The sequence below is a fragment of the Mesoplodon bidens genome, assembly GCF_964165515.1.
Source record: "Mesoplodon bidens genome assembly, chromosome: 1".
Taxonomy (NCBI): Eukaryota; Metazoa; Chordata; class Mammalia; order Artiodactyla; family Ziphiidae; genus Mesoplodon; species Mesoplodon bidens.
In genome coordinates this window covers 228080956-228101821 of record NC_138176.1, presented here as the reverse complement: position 1 = coordinate 228101821, position 20866 = coordinate 228080956, and the positions used below count along the sequence as shown (strand labels likewise).

General features: G+C 40.0%; 1 protein-coding gene across 3 annotated transcripts in view; it reads right to left on the bottom strand.

Moving 5' to 3' along the window:
* Positions 1-20866, bottom strand: part of TRIM2 (tripartite motif containing 2) — a 121518-nt gene that overhangs the window by 10622 nt on the left and 90030 nt on the right. For all 3 annotated transcript variants that reach the window (XM_081235055.1, XM_081235054.1, XM_081235056.1), the window contains 4 exons: positions 13637-13740; positions 13231-13398; positions 5620-5788; positions 4486-4556 (listed from right to left, as the gene is read on the bottom strand). In XM_081235055.1, coding sequence (XP_081091181.1) covers positions 4486-4556; positions 5620-5788; positions 13231-13398; positions 13637-13740 — 512 coding nt within the window. The remainder of the gene's footprint in view (positions 1-4485; positions 4557-5619; positions 5789-13230; positions 13399-13636; positions 13741-20866) is intronic.

Here is a 20866-nt window from a genome sequence, read left to right as displayed (position 1 = left end):
CTTTGTTAACCACTTCTTTTTCTAGCTTATATCTGGTTGTATTACTATGTGAAAAGACTTTTGTTATAAATTATAAAATATATACAAACATAAGCTAATACGAGTAAGTAGAGCTGTAATTTCCAACATTATTCTTTCTGCATTTAAATAAACAGCTAATTTCAAGAACAGGCATTGTATTTCTAACAGGATGGATGATCACTCAAAGTTGAATCAGAAAGTAAGAGCTTTTTGTTAAGCCAGATACTCAGAATTTACTACCATTTTACTAAGTCAACATAACAAGAAAGCGTGGTAGGCTGGACCACACACTTATAATAAGGAAAATTCATCGAATGAGTGAGTGCGTATGTGCGTGTATGTGTGTGGGATGGCAGCAGGTGAGGAATAAGAAAAGGACTTTTTAAAACAGATTTTCTCAGAATATATTTTAGTTAGAATAGAGAGTTTACACGACCCTGAGGCTTTGATGAATAGAGCCCATGAGAGAGGGAGGCTGACAGAAGTCGGGGCTAAACAGAACTCTTAAGAACTCTCCAATTCTCTAATATCTGATATGGTCAAGCACTGGGCCGCTGTGCTTAATTAAATATTCTTATTAGTAGAGTGTTACTGTATATGTATCAACTGCAGATTACCCAGATTACTAATCTTGAGAGAATTAAAATTTTAATATGTGTTTAATGATAAGTCTATAGTAAGCATGATTTTATCTCGATGATTCTGGTGATACTTTGAAACGTCTTCGGGAATTATTTTAAGCTTCCATTATCATGCAACATATGTAGAAGTACTCATTAATGAATCAGAAAATGTTACATACAAGGCACCCATGAGGGTAAGGTTCCTAAGATATGGACCTGAGAGAGGTCACTATGTCTGAGCACAGATCTAATCTGAAGATGATCTCAGGACCTTTTAGAGATTCTCCTATTGCCACCTCTGTGGTTATAAAAGATTAAAATGATGCTATTTCTTTTAGTTTCTTTTTTTGTCTTTTTGTTTTTGGTTTTTGGGTTTTTTTCCGCCACACCACACAGCATGCGGGATCTTAGTTCCCTGACCAGGGATCGAACCCACATGCCCTGCAGCAGAAGCATGGAGTCTGAACCACTGGACCACCAGGGAAGTCCCTCTTTTAGTTTCTCATGATGGGAAAGTGAGACACTTCCATCTCTAAAGCCTAAACTTTCTTTAAGGTAAAAAAATGTCATGACCACTTCCTGAATTAATTACATACCTGCCAAGTAAGTAAGCTGCCTCTCTGGTTCTTCGGAAAGGACAGAGACAGGAACCAGCTTTTCCTAAAATATCATGTAAAATCTTTCCTGACTCTTTTTATCTCCTTCACGTAAACAGTCTACTTTTGAAGACCAAAAGGAGTGTTTGTACGCTGGCGAGGACACGACTGATTATTCTCTGATCTTTCCCTTATTAAGTTGTACGGGGGAGGCATAAATTAGGAGTTTGGAATTAATATATACACACTACTATAAATAAAATAGACAATCGACAAGGACCTACTCATTAGCACAGGGAACTCTACTCAGTAGTCTGTAATAACCTAAGTGGGAAAAGAATCCGAAAAAGAATAGGTAGATATATACATACATGTATAACCAAATCAGTTTGTTGTATACCTGAAAACTAACACGACGTTGTAAATCAACTGTACTCCAATACAAAATAAATATGAAAAATATTATGTACAAATAATTTTTTGTCTGTTTGTGCTTATCTTTCTGAGTTAGTATGTTTTCCTTGGCATAGTTCAAACAGCTTACGTGCTTCTGCTCCATTGTGAAATAATGGAGAAGGCCAAGTTTAGTCTTAACTGTTTTGCAATGAGAAAAAGGTCTAAAGTGAAGGTAGCTGAAGAACTAACTAGCCCACTCATCAGCCCTGACCTATAGGTCTGGTTTTTACATTTACCAACAGAGAAGTGACTTGAATACTAGAACTCTTGTTAACTGCCCTCTGTTATATAGGAAACAAAAGCCCAACTATTCCATAGAAGCTATATGGCAACAACTGTCAAAGAGAAGAGAAAAAACAAAATGACTGGGTTTTTTCCCTCTAAATAAGAGGAAAATTGAGTTTAAATAACTAAACTGCCTCTACACTACTGAAAACTTAAAGTGTTTTCATAATCTTAATAATGATGTCACATATTTTCTATTTTTCCCATCTAAAAATGTCATTCCATTATTTATGAATTATTCAGATGAAAACATATTAAGAGGCAGAAGTATGAGCTGAAATCTTTTTTATAGCTTTGCTTTTGGATAACAGATTTTTATAGCAAGTTTTTATAAGTTGGACGATAATCCTTTTGTGATTTCAAAATTCTGCTCACCTCAATACCACCTCCACTTGGAAGTCTTCCCTGACGATCTTAGCAATGGACATGTATTTTCTTCTGGATACCTATAGGACTTTATATGTACCTATTTTTTAAAAGTCATTCATTGCTCCTGCCTTGCATTCTGGTCACTCACATGTTTTATTTCCTCCTCCAGCACCCGTCAGGGCTGGTAAACAGGAGCCCTCCCACATACCAACACTAGGTGGTTCAGAGAGCTGCCTGGGGCATTGGGGCGGGGAAGGCTCTGAGGCCACAGGTGTGCTTAGTAGAAAAGAGCAAGCTGATTAACATCACTGTCTTCTGGTGGGGGTGGGCAGCACCTACGCCAGGCTTTGCTGGCCTTTGACACTGTTAAGATCTATATGCATTTTCTTCTCGTTGAATGCGCTACAGTTAAATGAAGGATTCCTCTATAAAGAGAGTGAAGGGCGGGAAGCCAAGTTATCCTTTTATAGTTATGTTCATCACACAGGACTGTTGCAGCCCCCTGGGAGGACCCTCACAAGCCCAGGCCCTGCGGCCTCTTTGCTCTCTGTTCCTCTCCTCCTCCACAGATTTTCCCACTGTCCTCTTCCTTTTACCAAGGCTGGGCATTGAGGGAGGCGGGGGAGATGAGGATGGAGCCCCACCACTATGGTAGCAACTCTGGAGAGACTACATAGCAGGAAGCAGCCTTACAAGTAAGCAGCAGCGGGCACCATCTCCCCTCGTCCTGCCCCGTCACCATGGCCCACTGTGCTCTCCTCTTTGCACAGGGACTTGACACCCATCTCAAAAGCTCCAGGCCTTCCCATTTACTCAGGTTCAGAGTACCTTCTTCCAGGAAGAGCTGGGGAAATGAAGCAGTGAAGAGAGAGTACCTTAGGGGCTTAAAATCCTATCCCCATCTAGCTATTATTGCCGTCAACAATGGCACATTGTTTTGAAAGTTTGGTTGCTCAATGGTTGTCTCTAACTTTAGTCATTGGCTTTTACCACCTGTGCTGTTGTGTTATCCTCCCTCACAGTTGAAATGCCTCACTTTCAAAAATTTAAATGAATTTCCTTACAAGGAAAACTTCGTATCACTTCTGTAAGTGCAAACCAGTATGACGTGATGTAAACAGAAGGTTACTCTAAAAACATATACACGACCCTTGAAAGAAAAATGTCTGCCAGTGCACTGCCCAGGACCACTTGGCCTCCCTTTCAACGGAACACACATCACACTCTGAGAAGCTTGGTCTAGAATGTTATTAAACAGTTTCTCTTTTCGCTAAGTGAGACATTGGTTTCCAGTCACTTTAGTATTTCCGGGTCTGCTCATAATAAAGGTCAAATCTCTCTTCTCTCCTCTACCTAGTAAGAAAGATGTACTACACTGTTTGGGAGAGGGGGTGGGCATTGTTTTCTCAGGAACACCAAGCGTGTGAAAGGATTCTAAGATGTATGAAATACACTACATGAATGCATGCCAGGGCTATTTCCCTCCCCAAATCTGTTGCTGTAGCAGAGTTCTGATATCTAATTTTGTTTGAAAGGTCTTATAATGCAGAAAATTGAAGAAAGTGATCCATTTTAATTTACTGAATAGCCACAAAATGTTAAGCTTCAGAAAGTTCTGCCTCTCTAAGTTCAAGCAATTGCTTTTTTTTTTTTTTTTTTTTTTTTTGCCGTATGTCGGCCTCTCACTGTTGTGGCCTCTCCCGTTGAGGAGCACAGGCTCCGGACGCGCAGGCTCAGCGGCCATGGCTCACGGGCCCAGCCGCTCCGCGGCATGTGGGATCCTCCCGGACCGGGGCACGAACCCGTGTCCCCTGCATCGGCAGGCGGACTCTCAACCACTGCACCACCAGGGAAGCCCCCAAGCAATTGCTTTTTTGAATTTCATTTTCAAGTTATCTCCATTTACACGTTTCAAATTAAGAAACTTATTGCCACCATATTTTGTTCACTTTTCTGACTCTCCAAAGTCTGTATGTCCAAATTAAAACCCGCATCTTTAAGGAGAAACAAAAATCTACTCTTTTCGGCTACCTCCCCTAGGTCCTGTGTGTATATATGACTGTTATGTTTTCTCCCAGACTGAGTCCTCAATAAAAGCAGTTAAAAGTTAACAACAATTGATGTGTTTATGGTACCTTGACAGAATGATTATGGAAATCTGTAACAATAATCTCATTATTGCTATTTACAGCTGCGAAATGGGGACCTGAAATAAAGATAGGAAAAAATATGTGATGACCATAACAACTAAAATGATTACAACAACACAGTAGTTACGAAACTTCATATATTAACTTAGTTATTTAAGAAAGAACAAAGAACCGTAAATTCAGCCCTTGAAAGGTCATTCAGCCTGACCTCTGGCTCCAGATAACACGAATTCGATAGCATTCTACACTTGTGACTGTCTACGCTGCCTTTTTCCAGATCAAGCTAAGAGTTCCAGCAGCCCTCATGAAGTGGAATGAGCAATAAGCATCAGGATTCATTCTCCGCACCACCGTCTGAAAGTCACATCTGCCAGGTTCCCTGATAGTCACATAGGACCCTCAGCTCTCACCGAGGAGAGACGTGGTAACTCTTAGCACCAATATGTAACATTTTTTTCAAGTAGAGCAGAAACCCCCACTTTATAATTTTGGGTGACATTCAGAGCCTGGCAGAACTGGAGACAAAGCATAAAGAAAGGTTGCGCAAATTAACACGAATGGCCAAAAGCATCCTTTCCAAAAGAAAAGTAATCAACTGTTTTCAGCCTCTTCTTGCAGATGTAAAAAACAAAGTGATTGCAAAGTGGCACACCAGAAAAAGAAGGAAAAGAGACCGCCCTTCCTGTGCTTAGCAAATATTCTAAACTCCTGCTCGCTTATAATCACCTAGACAGGTGAAAAGTGTTCTCATTCAGAAGCTCTTTAAATAAAGCTACAGCTAGGTGGAACCCGGAGGTTCTCCGTGGTTCCTCCAACATTTTTATTTAAAAAATATTTTATTAAAGCTTATATTTTATTTAATGTTAATATTCGAAGGTTAGACTTCTGAGTTGTAAACTGCCACCAATAAAAGCCACACACGGGCTGCAGTTGAACTTACTGTGGGCGGAGTCACTGAGCAGCATCTAACCATGCTTTCGCTTAGATTCCATCCCCAGTGTCTTTCCCAAAGCCAGCAAAAACGCTGGGGATGAGGCGTCTTCAACATGCTCCAACATCATGCAAATGTGAGCAGAAGAGGCATAAAAAAGGGGGTTTACATATTACCATCGAGTGTACCTGCAAACTGCCTGTCCCCATTTCCTCGGCTACCAAACCTGGTGACTATTTTCCCGTTTGGCTGGAAGATAAACACGCAGCACGCCTTGTTATCCACCACGATGATGTGCCCGTTGCGGTCCACAGAAACTCCTTTGGGCCCCATCAACTTTCCTGATCCGATTTTTGTCTGTTAGAAACAAGTGCAGAAATGAAGTTGAAAGCACTACAGAACATGAAGACAGACACTGGTGTCAGCAAACATTTACTTGACTGTTCAAACAGAGGTGCACAGTGCCATGATGAGCATCTGTCTTGGAAAACTGTCTTTATCACATCCATTATCTGTTACCGATATTTATAGGAAATCATTTTTTTAAGGAATCACTACCAAAATTGTTCTAGAATCTCCTTAACTAGGGCCACAGTTCCCTTGTAAAGAGGCAGTGTGGTATAGCAAGAGATCACCGGGTGAGGAGTAGGAAGACCGTCCCACACCTGTCACTTGCTTCGGACACACCTGATATAGTACAAATGGATTTAATTTCCTTAAGATTCAGACTCCTTATATATTAAAAATGTCAAAAAATGACTTCAGTCACTTCCATTGATATTTCTGGAATATGTATTAAGTAAAATAAAGTAGGTAAAGTGTTTAGTGTAGAGCATAATAGCACATGTCAAGCAGTCATTAAAGGGAAGCAGTCACTGTCATTATTATATGTCGTAATTAATATCGAAATTGCGAGACATCTGCCATTGAACTTTACTACAATTAAGTTCCACACGGGTGGGAATCGTGTCTGTTTTATCCAGCACTGTGTACTCAGAGCCTAGCACACTTCTTGGCGCCTAACAGGTACTCAACAAATATTTGTTCAATATATTAACTTCCAGTCTAGCATTGTTACAGGGTAATAATGATGATTCCAGTTTTCACAGTATTTTAAAATGACAAAAAAGCATTAGGTTTCTATTAAACATATACCATATGCATCTAAAATCTTACTCATTTTTCTGAATAGACTATAGTATGCATATAGATGTCTGTTTGTTGCAAGATACATGTCTTATACCTTTACTTTTCTACCTCCATTTTCTAGAGTATTTATCAAGTAGTACTTTACTCATTCACCCATTTATTCACTAATTCTACAAACACTGATAGAGCACCCACTACGTGGCACCTGGTAGACAAAGATGAGTTAGACACAGCGCCTACCCTCAACAACATCTCAGTTGCACTGTCTACTGTGCCGTTTTTAAAGTGACTGGTGTCAAATGTTCAATTTGGTAGATTTGGGAGAATTCAATAGGCCATCTCAGAAGCCATGTGGAACAACGACCTGATGAGACAGGTCAAGGAAGGAGAAGGAGCACCCAAGGCGAGGGAGCGGTGGGCAAGAGGGACTGGGAGGTGACAGGGACGGCAAGGACCGCAGTCCTCCCCGGCACCAGGACGGAAAAGGTCAGGGCGAAGCAGATCTCTCTGTGCTTTTTTTTTTTTTTTTTTTTTTTTTTTTGCGGTACACCGGCCTCTCACTGCTGTGGCCTCTCCCGTTGCGGATCACAGGCTCCGGACGTGCAGGCTCAGCGGCCATGGCTCACTGGCCCAGCCTCTCCACGGCATGTGGGATCTTCCCGGACCGGGGCACGAACCCGTGTCCCCTGCATCGGCAGGCGGACTCTCAACCACTGCGCCACCAGGGAAGCCCTCTCTGTGCTTTTATGAAGGACCTTCAGACATATTACTGAACAAATCAAGGTACAGAACAGTGAGTAGTCTGAGCCCATCTGTATTAAATATGTGTTTGTATGTGTACATATTCCTGGAAGAGAAAGTAAGAAACCAAATAGTGTTTATATCTTCCAAAGTGATATTAGTGACGGTAGGAAAAGCTCTTCTTTTATACTTCTCTGTAGGCTTATTTGAAAAACCTATTTGCATGTGTTACTTTCTAACTTAAAATTTTTAACTTTAAAAAAATTACATTCTCAAATAAAAATGGTTAAGATGGTAAAAAAAAAAAATTACATTCTCAAAGGTTCTGTTTTAGTCCCCTTATTTTCCCTCTCTCTGTTAATGCTGTCTGATAGGAATGTAATGGAAGCTACATATGTAACTTAAAGTTTGCTAGTAGCCACATCAAAAAACAGAAAAAGAAACAGGGAAAATTCATTTTAGTTATGTATTTATTTAACCCAATATAACAAAAAGGTACCATTTCAATATGTAGTCAATATAAAAATTATTAATGAACTATTTTACGTTCTTTTTAGGGGACTAAGTCTTTGAAATCCAGTGTGTATTTTACACTCATGGCACGTCTCAATTCAGACCAGCCCCCTTTCAAGGACTCAGTATCCACATGTGGCTTGTGGCTACTATATTGGACAGCACAACTCTACACGCTTCTAAAATCTCATTTATGCTATGGCATCAACTTTCACCTCCGTGGGTAAGATTCTCAAATCCATATCTTTAGTCATGGCCTATTTTACAGGTTATCACCTCAAACTCAACCAATGTCAAACCAAAAAACCAAAAAAAAGATAAAAAAGAAACCCCAAACTAGCACCTCCTGATTTCCTAATTACTTTTATGACACCACAGTTAGTCCGGTTGACCAGCATCAAAATTTCGGAGCAAAATGCATCCTTTCTTTCACCAGTTTGAACCTCAGTGTCCTCATCTATAAACTGGCAGCTATGCTATTTACCTCCTGGGTCATGCAGATTCTGAAGGATAAAGGAGACTGTCAAGCACCATCTCCTTCTCTCCCACCCTATCCAGCTGACATTATACTTGACTGGCAGGATTATCTTCTTTCCCCCAAACACACGAATATACATGCAGAGAGAGTATGGAGAGAGGGATGGGGACCTTTCCACAGTGGAGGTTCAGACTTTGTAGGATCTTGTAAGTTTATAAATGACTGAGATTCAGATTTGATCTCTTTAGAATAAAGAGGTACATTTACTTAGGGAGGAAACACTGGCATTCTTGCAAGGGAATCTGTTGGGTAATTTAATTCTGATTTTGCAATCTAGCCCAAAGATCAGAGACTATAATATAATAGCTTGCAAAAAAATTATATACTTTCTTTCATGTCAGCATGGAAGATATGTCAGTAGAGATCAAAAGGAAAAGAGGAAACTCTTGAGTATTAACAAGAATATTAACACTACCTAATATTATGAACAGTGTTTGTTACTTAGAATGACTCAGCCATAAAATACCAAGTGGATGATAACTATGTAGCATAAAAAGAAAATAAGCGACCAGTGCCATTCTATTATATGAGAACTAGTGCACGTCTAAAAGAAAAAACTTAAATGTTGAACCAAAACCTCTTTTCCTTCCATTTCCTTTCATCACTCCCCATTTAGCTGCACTAGATTCTACCAAGTGAAATAAGACAATGTGTCCTGACAATGTGCCCGCCATCTTAAACAGAACAATAAGCAAGGATATTTTAGACCCGGGCTTTGGAAAAGTTAAATGAAAGTATTTAACTCAACAAATAGGTCCTTAAATTGAAGAGCGAAGAGATGAGATATTTTAGAATATGCGGTGGCCAGGGGTCTCTGCATCTGTTCTGGGGTCACAAAAGTTTCCTAGATGGAGGGAAGATGGAAAGGAAAAAATTCAAGGCAGAGAGGAATGAAAATCAGGGCTAAGAAGTTGGTGAGTAAAAGAAAGAAAAGGAGATAAGAAATTATATCCCTAGAACTACTAGGAATAAATACAGAGAATCCGCATTTGTGTTATAAGTTTGTCTTTCTGAGCACCTGTTTAATTTTACTGAATTCCACCGAAGAAGAAAATAAGTCTCTTTCTGTTTATGGTCATGGCCATCAGACTTGGAGGAAATCCCATTAAACTACAAAAGTGTTTTCACTTGCTATCCTTTTACCCTTCGGGTTTTGATCAGTATCTACTAAAAAAAGGGAATATGAGGAAACTACACCATATCCATTCCCCCAATCCTCTAGGGGGCATGAGTGTTCTTTCGTGTTTATTCCAATTGTTACCAACAGTATTCCAACTATCAGAATCCAGTTCTTCCAAGAAGAAAGCCTATTACATTTAGAACACTGAATCACTGAGTGAAAAATACTTAATTTAGGAAACACTTCTCTCTTAAATATAAAACCTTTGTTTCAATTTAATATATTAGATATAAAATATTTCAATAAACTAGATATAAAACTGTTTCAATAACTATTTTAGTGTTAGTGTCTAAATGTGAAAAGACAGGTCATAGTTTTGTTAGGGTATGAAACCAGAACAAATGGGTTGCCTCCAAACTAAAAGGGTATTTTCAAGAGGTCGCTAAACAGTGTTCATGCTATTGATGTTAAAGCTGTCATATTTGGGTATGTCTTACCACAAATACGATTATGAAAACAGAAAAGAAGGGGAGGAAGTGAGAGATGCAGAAAGGGAAAAGAATTTCCTGTGTATATGGCCACCATACGGAGTCATCATATCTCTAGTGGAACAGAACACATCAGTGACAATGGAAGGTTCGTGTGCAATACGGTGGAATTAGAGATGACAGTCTTTATTCCCCTAGATTGAAAACATGCTGCCCCATGCAAAACAGGGGCTCCAACTGGAGGGTGAATAACTGCCTAAGTAACTTCTTTTAATACAAATGATGAGGTGACTGTGGTGATCCAATGACTTTAAAAAGGAAAATATAAATTCCTCCAATAAGAGACCGATGAGTGAACTTCGTGTATCTTCTGAATTCCAGAATCGATTATGAAGAGCGTCATCTCTATTAAGGTTGGACAAAGAAGGAGTGACCACCAGGAGGTGGTATGAGGTCATGAAGCCAAAGTCACAGCTGATCAAACAGACGTCATGTTTTGGGCAGGGTCATTAAAGGCACTGGAAAAGAACTCTTCTTCGATGCCTATTTCGTACAAGGCACATATACAATCCAGAAATAAAATCTCATGTAACCCTTACCCAAATCCTGTAAGACAGATTTTTAAAATCCAAATTTGAAATATGAGGCTATTGAGGCTCAAGGAACTCATATAATTTGCCAAAGGCCAAACAGTTAATAAACCGTAGAGCTGGGATTCCAATGGTTTGAACTGACTTAAAGCTCATGTTGTCAACAGAAAGAGAAGCCTGGATGAGGGAATGTGGAAGGCATAGTGAACATGGCCTTCAAAACACCTGTGACAAAGTGTTTCATAATCTTCTTGTGAACAAATGTAGAAAATGGGCTGGATGACAATATTCTTTGATGACACCTTAGAAGAGAGATTTCTGTTGTCATCATCAAAGGGCTCTCTACTCTTCAGTGACTGACTGGATGAAGAAACAGTGGATGATGCTGGGAGTAACAGCAAGTGCGTCAAATGATGGGATCCCTCCAAGTGTAGCCCACTCACATTTCCTCCATGAAGCTGGCCCCCGTTTTCTTTTCCCTCCAATTCCTATATCATATACTATAACACTACGGTTCTAGATTGTACCAAACAATTTATGACTGCTTAAAGGCTGACTGAATTGTTTTCTGTTATCTCTTGTGTATGTCTTTTTTCCTCAAAAGGCTTCTACATTTTTAAAAGGTAGGGACCATGTCTTATTAATTCTGTTTCTCCCATATCATCTATCACAGAAAGTACTGATAGATAGGAACTGAGAAAGTAGAAGGAACTTCATAAATGACAACTTGCAGGCTAATTTGGGAAATATAAATTGCCTCTTAATAACCTTTTCTAAAGGTTGTTGTTTTTCACTGAATTGAGGTAAACCTGACAGTATTTTTTTAAAAAAAGCATTATCCATGACATTTTCCACAGAACTAAAACAAATAACCCAAAACGTTATATGGAACCATAAAAGACCCAGAATTGCCAAAGCAATCCTGAGGAAAAAAACAAAGCAGGATGCATAACTCTCCCAGACTTCAGACAATACTACAAAGCTACAGTAATCAAGACAGTGTGGTATTGGTACAAAAATAGACATACGGATCAATGGAACAGAATAGAGAGCCCAGAAATAAACCCACACACCTACAGTCAATTAATCTTCAACAAAGGAGGCAAGAGTATAAAATGGGAAAAAGTCTCTTCAGCAAGTGGTGCTGGGAAAGTTGGACAGTCACATGTAAGTCAATGAAGTTAGAACACACCCTCACACCATACACAAAAATAAACTCAAAATGGCTTAAAGATTTAAATGTAAGACATGACACCATAAAACTCCTAGAAGAGAGCACAGGCAAAACATTCCCTGACATAAATCGTACCAATGTTTTCTTAGGTCAGTCTCCCAAGCAATAGAAATAAAAACAGAAATAAACAAATGGGACCTAATCAAACTTACAAGCTGTTTGCAGAGCAAAGGAAACTATAAAAAAAAAAAACAAAAAAGAAAAAGACAACCTACAGAATGGGAGAAAATATCAATATTTGCAAATGATGTGACTGACAAGGGCTTAATCTCCAAAATATACAAACAACTCATACAGCTCAACAACAAAAAAACAAACAACCCAATTGAAAAATGCACAGAAGAACTTAATAGACATTTCTCCAAAGAAGACACACACATGGCCAGTAGGCACATGAAAAGACGCTTAACGTCACTAATTATTAGAGAAATGCAAATCAAAACTGCAACGAGGTACCACCTCACACTGGTCAGAACGGCCATCATTAAAAAGTCTACAAATAACAAATGCTGGAGAGGGTGTGGAGAAAAAGGAACCCTCCTACACTGTTGGTGGGAATGTAAATTGGTGCAGCCACTATGGAAAACAGTATGGAGGTTCCTCAGAAAACTAAAAATAGAACTACCATATGATCCTGCAATCCCACTCCTGGGCATATACTCGGACAAAACTATAATTCAAAAAGATACATGCACCCCTATGTTCATAGCAGCACTATTCACAATAGCCAAGACATGGAAACAAACTAAATGTCCATCGACAGATGAATGGATAAAGAAGATGTGGTACATATATACAATAAAATACCACTCAGCCATTAAAAAGAACAAAATAATGCCATCTGCAGCAACATGGACGTAACTAGAGATTATCATACTAAGTGAAGTAATTCAGAAAGAGAAAGACAAATACCGTATGATATCACTTATATATGGAATCTGAAATATGGCACAAATGAACCTATCTATGAAACAGAAACAGACTCACAGACATAGAGAACAGACTTCCGGTTGCCAAGAAGGAGCGGGGGAGGGAGAGGGATGTACTGGGAGTTTGGAGTTAGTAGATGCAAACTATTACATTTAGAATGGATAAACAACAAGGTCGTACTGCATAGCACAAGGAACTATATCTAATCCCCTAGGATAAACTATAATGGAAAAGAATATTTTTAAAAATGTATAAAAGAAAGCAACTGAGCAAACTAATTGCTTTATAAAATGAAGCCACATTTAGGTCATACATGAGTAGATTTATGACAATGTCATTGTGACTCTCACTTCATTAAACTTAGATGTAACGAAGTCAAGATGTCTTTACATATGAACAACTGAATATTTTATTGGATCTGGATCCAAAGAAAAAGACAATTTCATCTTGTATTTCCTATCCCTTCTCTCGACTGGCCAGTTGTAGTTAATCTTACCTTAAACTTCCCATCTGATGAGAAGATGCTAACCCATTTATTATCATAATCTGCAATGATTATGTCCCCACTGGGATGCACAGCTACTCCTGTGGGCCGCTGCAGCTGCCCGGGAGAGCGTCCTCGTATGCCAAAACGACTTTTGAACTGTCCATCGTTGGAAAATATCTGGAAGACAAATTACATTCATTGGAATGTGAACTAGCATAGAAATGAGTGGGAAAGACAGGCAAGAACATCTGTCATGAGTACTACAGGTCAGAACATGCAAACTCTATCTGAAGAAAAGCCTATATACACATCATAAGCTTCCCTTTCTTTCCTTGCATCTTAAGTCTTAAGTAGGAAACTCTGCAGGTCTATTTATCAGTGTAAGTGGTTAAAGGTATACAGTTAGGGGCCATACCTGCACGCACTGGTTGTTACTGTCTGCAATTAATATCTTCCCATTTGTAGATGCTGCTACCCCTTGAAGGTTTGTAAATTCCCCTTTATTTCTTCCTTTGGTTCCTAAAAATAAACGATAAAACCACAGAAAAGTAAACAATAGAGAGTTAGATTTCTCAGTTTCGGCAAGAGAACATTCAGTCTTCTATAGGTAGCCTGAGAATGCAATGTTTTTTTAAATTACACTTAAAAAAAAAGAGGAACCCCTCCCCTGACTTAATCCATATCGTACTAAACTTCTCTTCCAGACCAATTCTGTAAAGTCTTTGCAAAATCACCTTTTGGGGGGCAAATACCAATCTTCTCTTATTAAACTATAGCTGCATATTAACATGATTAAAATATATTTAGATTTCACAAAGACACAATTATAAAAACTAATGTTACAATTGAGGACACTTTATAGGAGCGGGCCTTATTTGGGAGCTGTGCCAAAATCCCACCCTCTCACTCAGCAGCTCTTAAGGCACCTGGACACTTGACTTTCAGCACTTTAAACAAACCATAAGGTCAGAGATGTTATAAAACTAGCGGGCTGATTTTCATACACTGGAGTGATTTCTTTTCAAAGACTTGGTGTCTCATAAGTGTATCTTTCCTGTAAAAGATATCCTGACCATGTTTTCTAGATTAAATAAATAAGAAAGGCAAAAGAAAATTAATTAATCCAAGGCATACTCTCATCCTACTAGAACTTCTTATGGAAGAGATGAAGCAGGAGAAAAAATAAAGCTATGGTGACTACAGTTAACAGATGTTTGTTTTTCTTTCAAATGAAGTGTTTATAACTTATTTTAATAAGACCATGCAAATATTAACAGAAGGAACTTTGCTCAGAGACGACCAGGAAGGAGGTTTAAATTTTCACAGTTGGAGAGAGAGCGCTATGCCTCAGTTTTATCATTTCATTCATATTCAAAAGAGCAACTTGATATTTGTGTTTAGACGTCAATGCTGGGCCTCAGGAAAGAGTAGAAAAGATATGCTGCCGATGGCCAATGTCAAGCCCGTGCTTAGACTGCTTAGGAACAGGTAGATTCTTCTGAAACTGGTTTTTGCATTTAGGAAGTAAAACTGCGATATAATTAAACTCAGAACAAAATCAACAACAGAACTGCTGGGTGAAGTATCTTATCACCTGGTTCTCACCAGACCCACAGGGTAGTTGCTTTATTGAGATCCTGGACCCTAACAAGATGACTCACCGCCTCTCTATCTCTTCCTAACATGAAACAAAACTCTGAGATCCAGATCCTCAAAAGAATGTCTTCTAGGTTGTAGGGCAAACGATTCTACTTTATTTCAGATGTTTCAGCAGAGATGATCTTTGTACCTGATCTGCACAGAATCCCTATAGTATTCAAGTCCATGGGATTAGCTAACACTCTAAGAATGGTGTGTTGGCATCTGTTGGTGGGTGGCAGGGAAAGGGGTGGTTGGCCCCTGAAGGAGGTATGTGCCCACTTTGTATTAGCTGTTGGTCATTCCTTCTGATGTCTGAGTAACACCTGGTTAACAGGTACAGCAAAACCGAAGGACCAGGAAAAGAAACAATTCTTCTAAAATGCTCAGTTTATAAATACTTTTTAAAAGGTAGTGGGGGCGAGGCCAGGGTCTCTCAAGAATAAAAACTTAATTCATCAAAAACGTTGATAAAAGGCTTCCCTGGTGGCGCAGTGGTTAAGAACCCACCTGCCAATGCAGGGGACATGGGTTCGAGCCCTGGTCCGGGAAGATCCCACATGCCGCGGAGTAACTAAGCCCATGTGCCACAGCTGCTGAGCCTGTGCTCTAGAGCACGTGAGCCACAATTACCGAAGCCCGCGTGCCTAGAGCCCGTGCTCAGCCACAAGAGAAGCCACCACAGTGAGAAGCCCATGTACCACAACGCGAAGAGTAGCCCCCGCCCGCTACAACTGGAAAAAGCCTGCATGCAGCAACAAAGACCCAACACAGCCAAAAAAAAAAAAAAAAAAAAGGTTGATAAATAGAAGCATGGAAATTATTAGCAGGATGAAGAACTGAGGATCAAATAAAGAAACATAATAAAAAAGAGTCCTACCAGTGAGACTGGAGAAGAATTGACTGTAAAGAAAAGCCCAGGCTGTTCTAGATCCTGCTTTTGTAAAATTGGAAGTGCACCCATGGCTCAGAGGACATACAGGCAGGGGAAAGAAATACTGAAAACGGGGAGGGGAGTAAGAAGCACCTGCACAGAGTACACGAGCGTTGGTTTGCTGTCCTTAAACCTGCCTGCCGCCCTCTTCTATTTAAACTTTGGTCCGTCCTGCTAAGGACAAAGCCTATTCTATTCAGAGAAGGCTCTGCAGGCAGCAGCAGTTGAGTTTTGAAATGAAAGGAAAAATGGAGACACGTGCTTTAGTAGAAGTTCAGGGGTGCCTTAGCCAAAAAGATTTAATTGTCCTTTGGAAAAAATAGAGGTGATGCTGAAGGAGAATATATGAGCAAAAAATACTAGCACGTTTTTTTTCTCTGCAGAAATAAACACACAGTTTTGAGTGTCAGTATAAATGGGAAAGAATTGTACTTGGGGGTATAATTTTAAAACTTGGGAAGACATTTAGTTGGACTCTGTATCAGTACCATTTGGACCAAGGAGAAGGAAGATTCTGCCCAGTTTGAAATGAATGTGAGGATGCTCAGTACCTGCCATGAGAGCAACACATCTACATTGCAGAGGACCACACTGCTGGCGGGAGGTTCTCCAGCCCCCTCCAAGCTCCAGGCCGATGCGTAGGCCCCCCTGTTATTCTTGGTCTCAAGTTAACTAGAGCTTGAGTCTGCTGCCCCACGTGTAAATAAAAAATCACAGGGTTGGAGGCACATCTGTTAGTCCCAGATTGCTTACATACTTTTGAAAGAGCTAGATGCAACAGGCATTGCCATTTAAATTTTATATTTGTTTTAAAAAATCTTTCTCTTTAAGCCACAGGGCTCGGTTTCCAAATAGCTGGGGTTGGCATTTTCGTAACAACACTTGATTCTTATGAGCATCTTTTGTCTTGTCAGAGCTATTGATCATCACTTTTCTTTTTTTTTTTACAAAAAACTCTATTTGTGGGGGCTTCCCTGGTGGCGCAGTGGTTGAGAGTCCGCCTGCCGATGCAGGGGACACGGGTTCGTGCCCCGGTCCGGGAGGATCCCACATGCCGCGGAGCGGCTGGGCCCGTGAGCCATGGCCGCTGAGCCTGCGCGTCCGGAGCCTGTGCTCCGCAACGGGAGAGGCCACAACAGTGAGAGGCCAGCGTACCCACCCCCCCAAAAAAAAACCCCAAAAAACTCTACTTTTGTTTTTTTAAGTACAGCAGGAACACAGTGTTACTCCCAAGGATTAAAGGAAATCCACCAGCATACTCTTGAGGGACAATTAATGCTGACTATTTTTACTAGCAGTTAAACTAGAAAAATCTTAATGTTGAGTAATGATGCAGAACTACAGCATAGTATCATTACACTGAAATGCCCAAAGTCCAAGTGTTTGTAAAGTGTCTTGGAACCAAAATAAAAGTGTCTCGCGACCAAAATAAAATAACAGAAATTCCAGAAGTTAGAAATAATTTGGGGTCATGCGTCCCTCTTCAAAATATTTAGTAAATACTATTTAGTCTATAGAAAATTTCCCCACCCTCCACACAGTATTCTAAATTATGAAAACTAGTTCTTTCATAACAAATATAAATGTAACATAAAACATATACAGTAGTTATAAAATCTTTTCCTGTCTACTCTGATGTAAAAGATTTCACTTGATGGTTAGATTTGGGCTAGTAAAATGAGCAATGTGAGTTTTAAAAGTAATTATGAACCATTTGACAACAATTCCATAAGATAATTACCCTTGTTTTCCCCAGACTTCCCAGATTTTAAACTAGCCTATGAAGCACAGAATGAATTTTCAAACCAACAGCTTCTCATCTGTGCTCCTGCCCTTGCCTCCAGAAAGATGACGGAAGTAAGGTAATAAGTCCCTGGATTGAAGCAGGGGATCAAGAACTGTACATTTCCTCTCACCCCCACTCCTACTTAGTAAGAAAATTAATGCTCAATGAAACTAGATACTTAGAATGGGATAATGCAAGAGGATGAAATTAAGCCAAACATAGGGTCTAACACAGGATCTTTAACCAAGTACGTGTTTAACGTATGTTTGCTGAATGAATGGGTCCCTAAATGGATTATTAATGACTGAGTAAATTACAACCCACAGTACATCATGGGAGAAGGAAGTGCTCAGTAATATTTACAGCACTTTCATATACATTCTCTTGTGCACTCCCTGTAACAACCCCAAGAGTCAGCAGCATAAATATTATCATTCCACTTTATAGATGAGAAATTGGAGGTAGGCTTATCACAAAGGTAGGGAAGAGACAGACCAAAGAATAAAAGCTGGTTCCCCCGACCCTTTATATAGTTTTTAAATACACACATTGCTTCTAATGGACATTAGGATATCAGGTTTCTGAGGTGAGGATAATTACCCTTTGGGTTCACATGGGTCATGCTTTCTCTATTAAATCTTTCAGAAAACTCCATTTTAACTGGTTCACTGTCTCCCTCACTAAACTGTGAGCTCCCTGGGGGACGAGGCAACATCTGTCCTGTTCTCTGTTGCATCCTACAACACAGCGCAGTGCCTGACACTCGGTAAATAACAGTGGCATCTTTTTACATTTGAAATCCAAGAGGAGTTTCCAAGGATGAGATTCTCAAGGGGTGGGAACAGGGTTCCTATAATGACCTCAGATGCCAAATGAGCATGCTCTCCCTTCCTTTTAGGGAGGGAAGGTGATGGTTTGCAGAGGTGAGGCAGAGAAGAGGGGCGTAAAATCTCATGCCTTCCTGTAAAGCCTCTGAACTCATGCTAAGTGATGTTACACATCCATTTGATATGACAAGAGAGCACACTGATCTGGAGTACAAATGAACGGTTCATTCAACACATCCCAAGGATTCATTAAGGTATGGTGGATGAATTGCATAATTTGAAACAATTCATCTGTGATTCTTTCACTCCCTCCCACCTCTTCAGGCTTCCCCTTTGTTCAGTGATTTTTTTTAGTAGCTGACAAAACCAGCTCATGGCTTCTAGTCAGCAAACTCTGACAGTGCAGGGAAAAATAATCCCCGCGTTTCAAGGAATCAACAGATGTTCTAAGCCACTTCCTTACACTCCTTCAGGACTGTTTTGCAATTCAATATTAGAGTAAGACAATGACTCATTCACAGTGGGCATGCATTATGTTTTCAGGTGTGGGAGATGTCATATATCTCAACTTTGGAAAACCACAGTAGTTAAAGGACATTTTAGATGAAGAGGAATCGTCGTGCAATTGAAAAGGCAGGGGCATCAGAGTCACAGGTGGCTTGGGTTCCTTCCTGGGCTCTCCTGAGCCTCCATTCCTTCAAAGCTAAGGATGATTATACGTTGTCCTGGTAATTTGGCTCTTGAGGGGCAGGGGCTGTAGGGCTGGGGGAGGAGTTCTGATTTGTAGCATTGGCCTGTTTCTATTGTGTAAATACTACCATCACGGCTGACTTCAATGAATTCAGTAATGATGCAGATACAAAATTAACATACAAAGTTCAGTAGTGTTTCTATACACTAACAACGAATTTTCTGAAAAAGAAACAAAGATGTTGATCTTCCTGATAATAGTATCAAAAACAACAAAATACTTAAGAATAAATTTAACCAAGGAGTTTGTGAAAGATCTCTACTCTGAAAACTACAAGATACTGATGAAAGAAATTGAAAAAGACACAAATAAGTGGAAAGGTATTCTGTGTTCATGGACTGGAAGAATTAATATTGTTTAAAATGTTAAAATGTTAATACTACCAAAAACCATCTATAGATTCAATGAAATTCCTATCAAGATTCCAATGGCGATCTTTACAGAAGTAGAAATAACATTCCTAAAATTTATATGGAACCACAAGAGACCCTGAATAGCCAAAGAAATTCTGAGAAAGAACAAAGCAGGGAGGCATCACACTCCCTGATTTCAAGCTATAATATAAGGCTATAGTAATCAAAACAGTATGGTACTGGCATAAAAACAAACAGACCCATGGAACAGAATCAATCAAAATTACCCAAATATATACAGTCAACTAATATTTTGACAAGGGAGCCGAGAATACTCAAGAGAGAAAAAACTTCGTGCTAGGATAATTGAATATTCACATAAAAGAACGAAACTGGGGGCTTCCCTGGTGGTGCAGTGGTTGAGAGTCCGCCTGCTGATGCAGGGGACACGGCTTTGTGCCCCGGTCTGGGAAGATCCCACATGCCACATGCCGTGGAGCGGCTAGGCCCGTGAGCCATGGCGGCTGAGCTTGAGCGTCTGCAGCCTGTGCTCTGCAACGGGAGAGGCCACAACAGTGAGAGGCCCACGTACTGCAAAAAAAAAAAAAAAAAGAAAGAAAGAAAGAAAAAGAACGAAACTGGACCCCTGTCTTACACTATTGACAAAAATTAACTTGAAATGGATTAAATATAAGACCTGAAACCAGGTCTAATTTCTTCCTAGAAGAAAACAGGAATAGAGTTCCCTGACTCAAGCTTTAGTAATGATTTTCTGGATATGACACCTAAAGCACAAGCAAGGAAAGCAAAAATAAACAAGTGGAACTATACCAAACTAAAACACTTCTGTCAATGAGCAAAGAAACCATCAATAATGTGAAAAGGACTTCCCTGGTGGTGCAGTGGTTAAGAATCCACCTGCCAATGCAGGGGACATGGGTTCGATCCCTGGTCCAGGAAGATCCCACATGCCGTGGAGCAATTAAGCCCGTGCACCACAACTACTGAGCCCGCGCACTAGAGCCCACAAGCCACAACCACTGAAGCCCACACGCCCCAGAGCCCACAAGCCGCAGCTACTGAAGCCCACGTGCCTAGATCCTGTGCTCCAAACAAGAGAAGCTACCGCACGAGAAGCCCGCACACCGCAACAAAGAGTAGTCCCGGCTCACCACAACTAGAGAAAGCCCGCGCAGCAACGAAGACCCAACTCAGCCAAAAATAAAATAAAATAAATTTATAAAAATAATGTGAAAAGACAACCTACAGGATGGGCAAAGATATTTGCACACCATATATCTGATAAGGGGTAAATATCTAAAATACATAAAGAATGTAATACAATTCAGTAGCAGA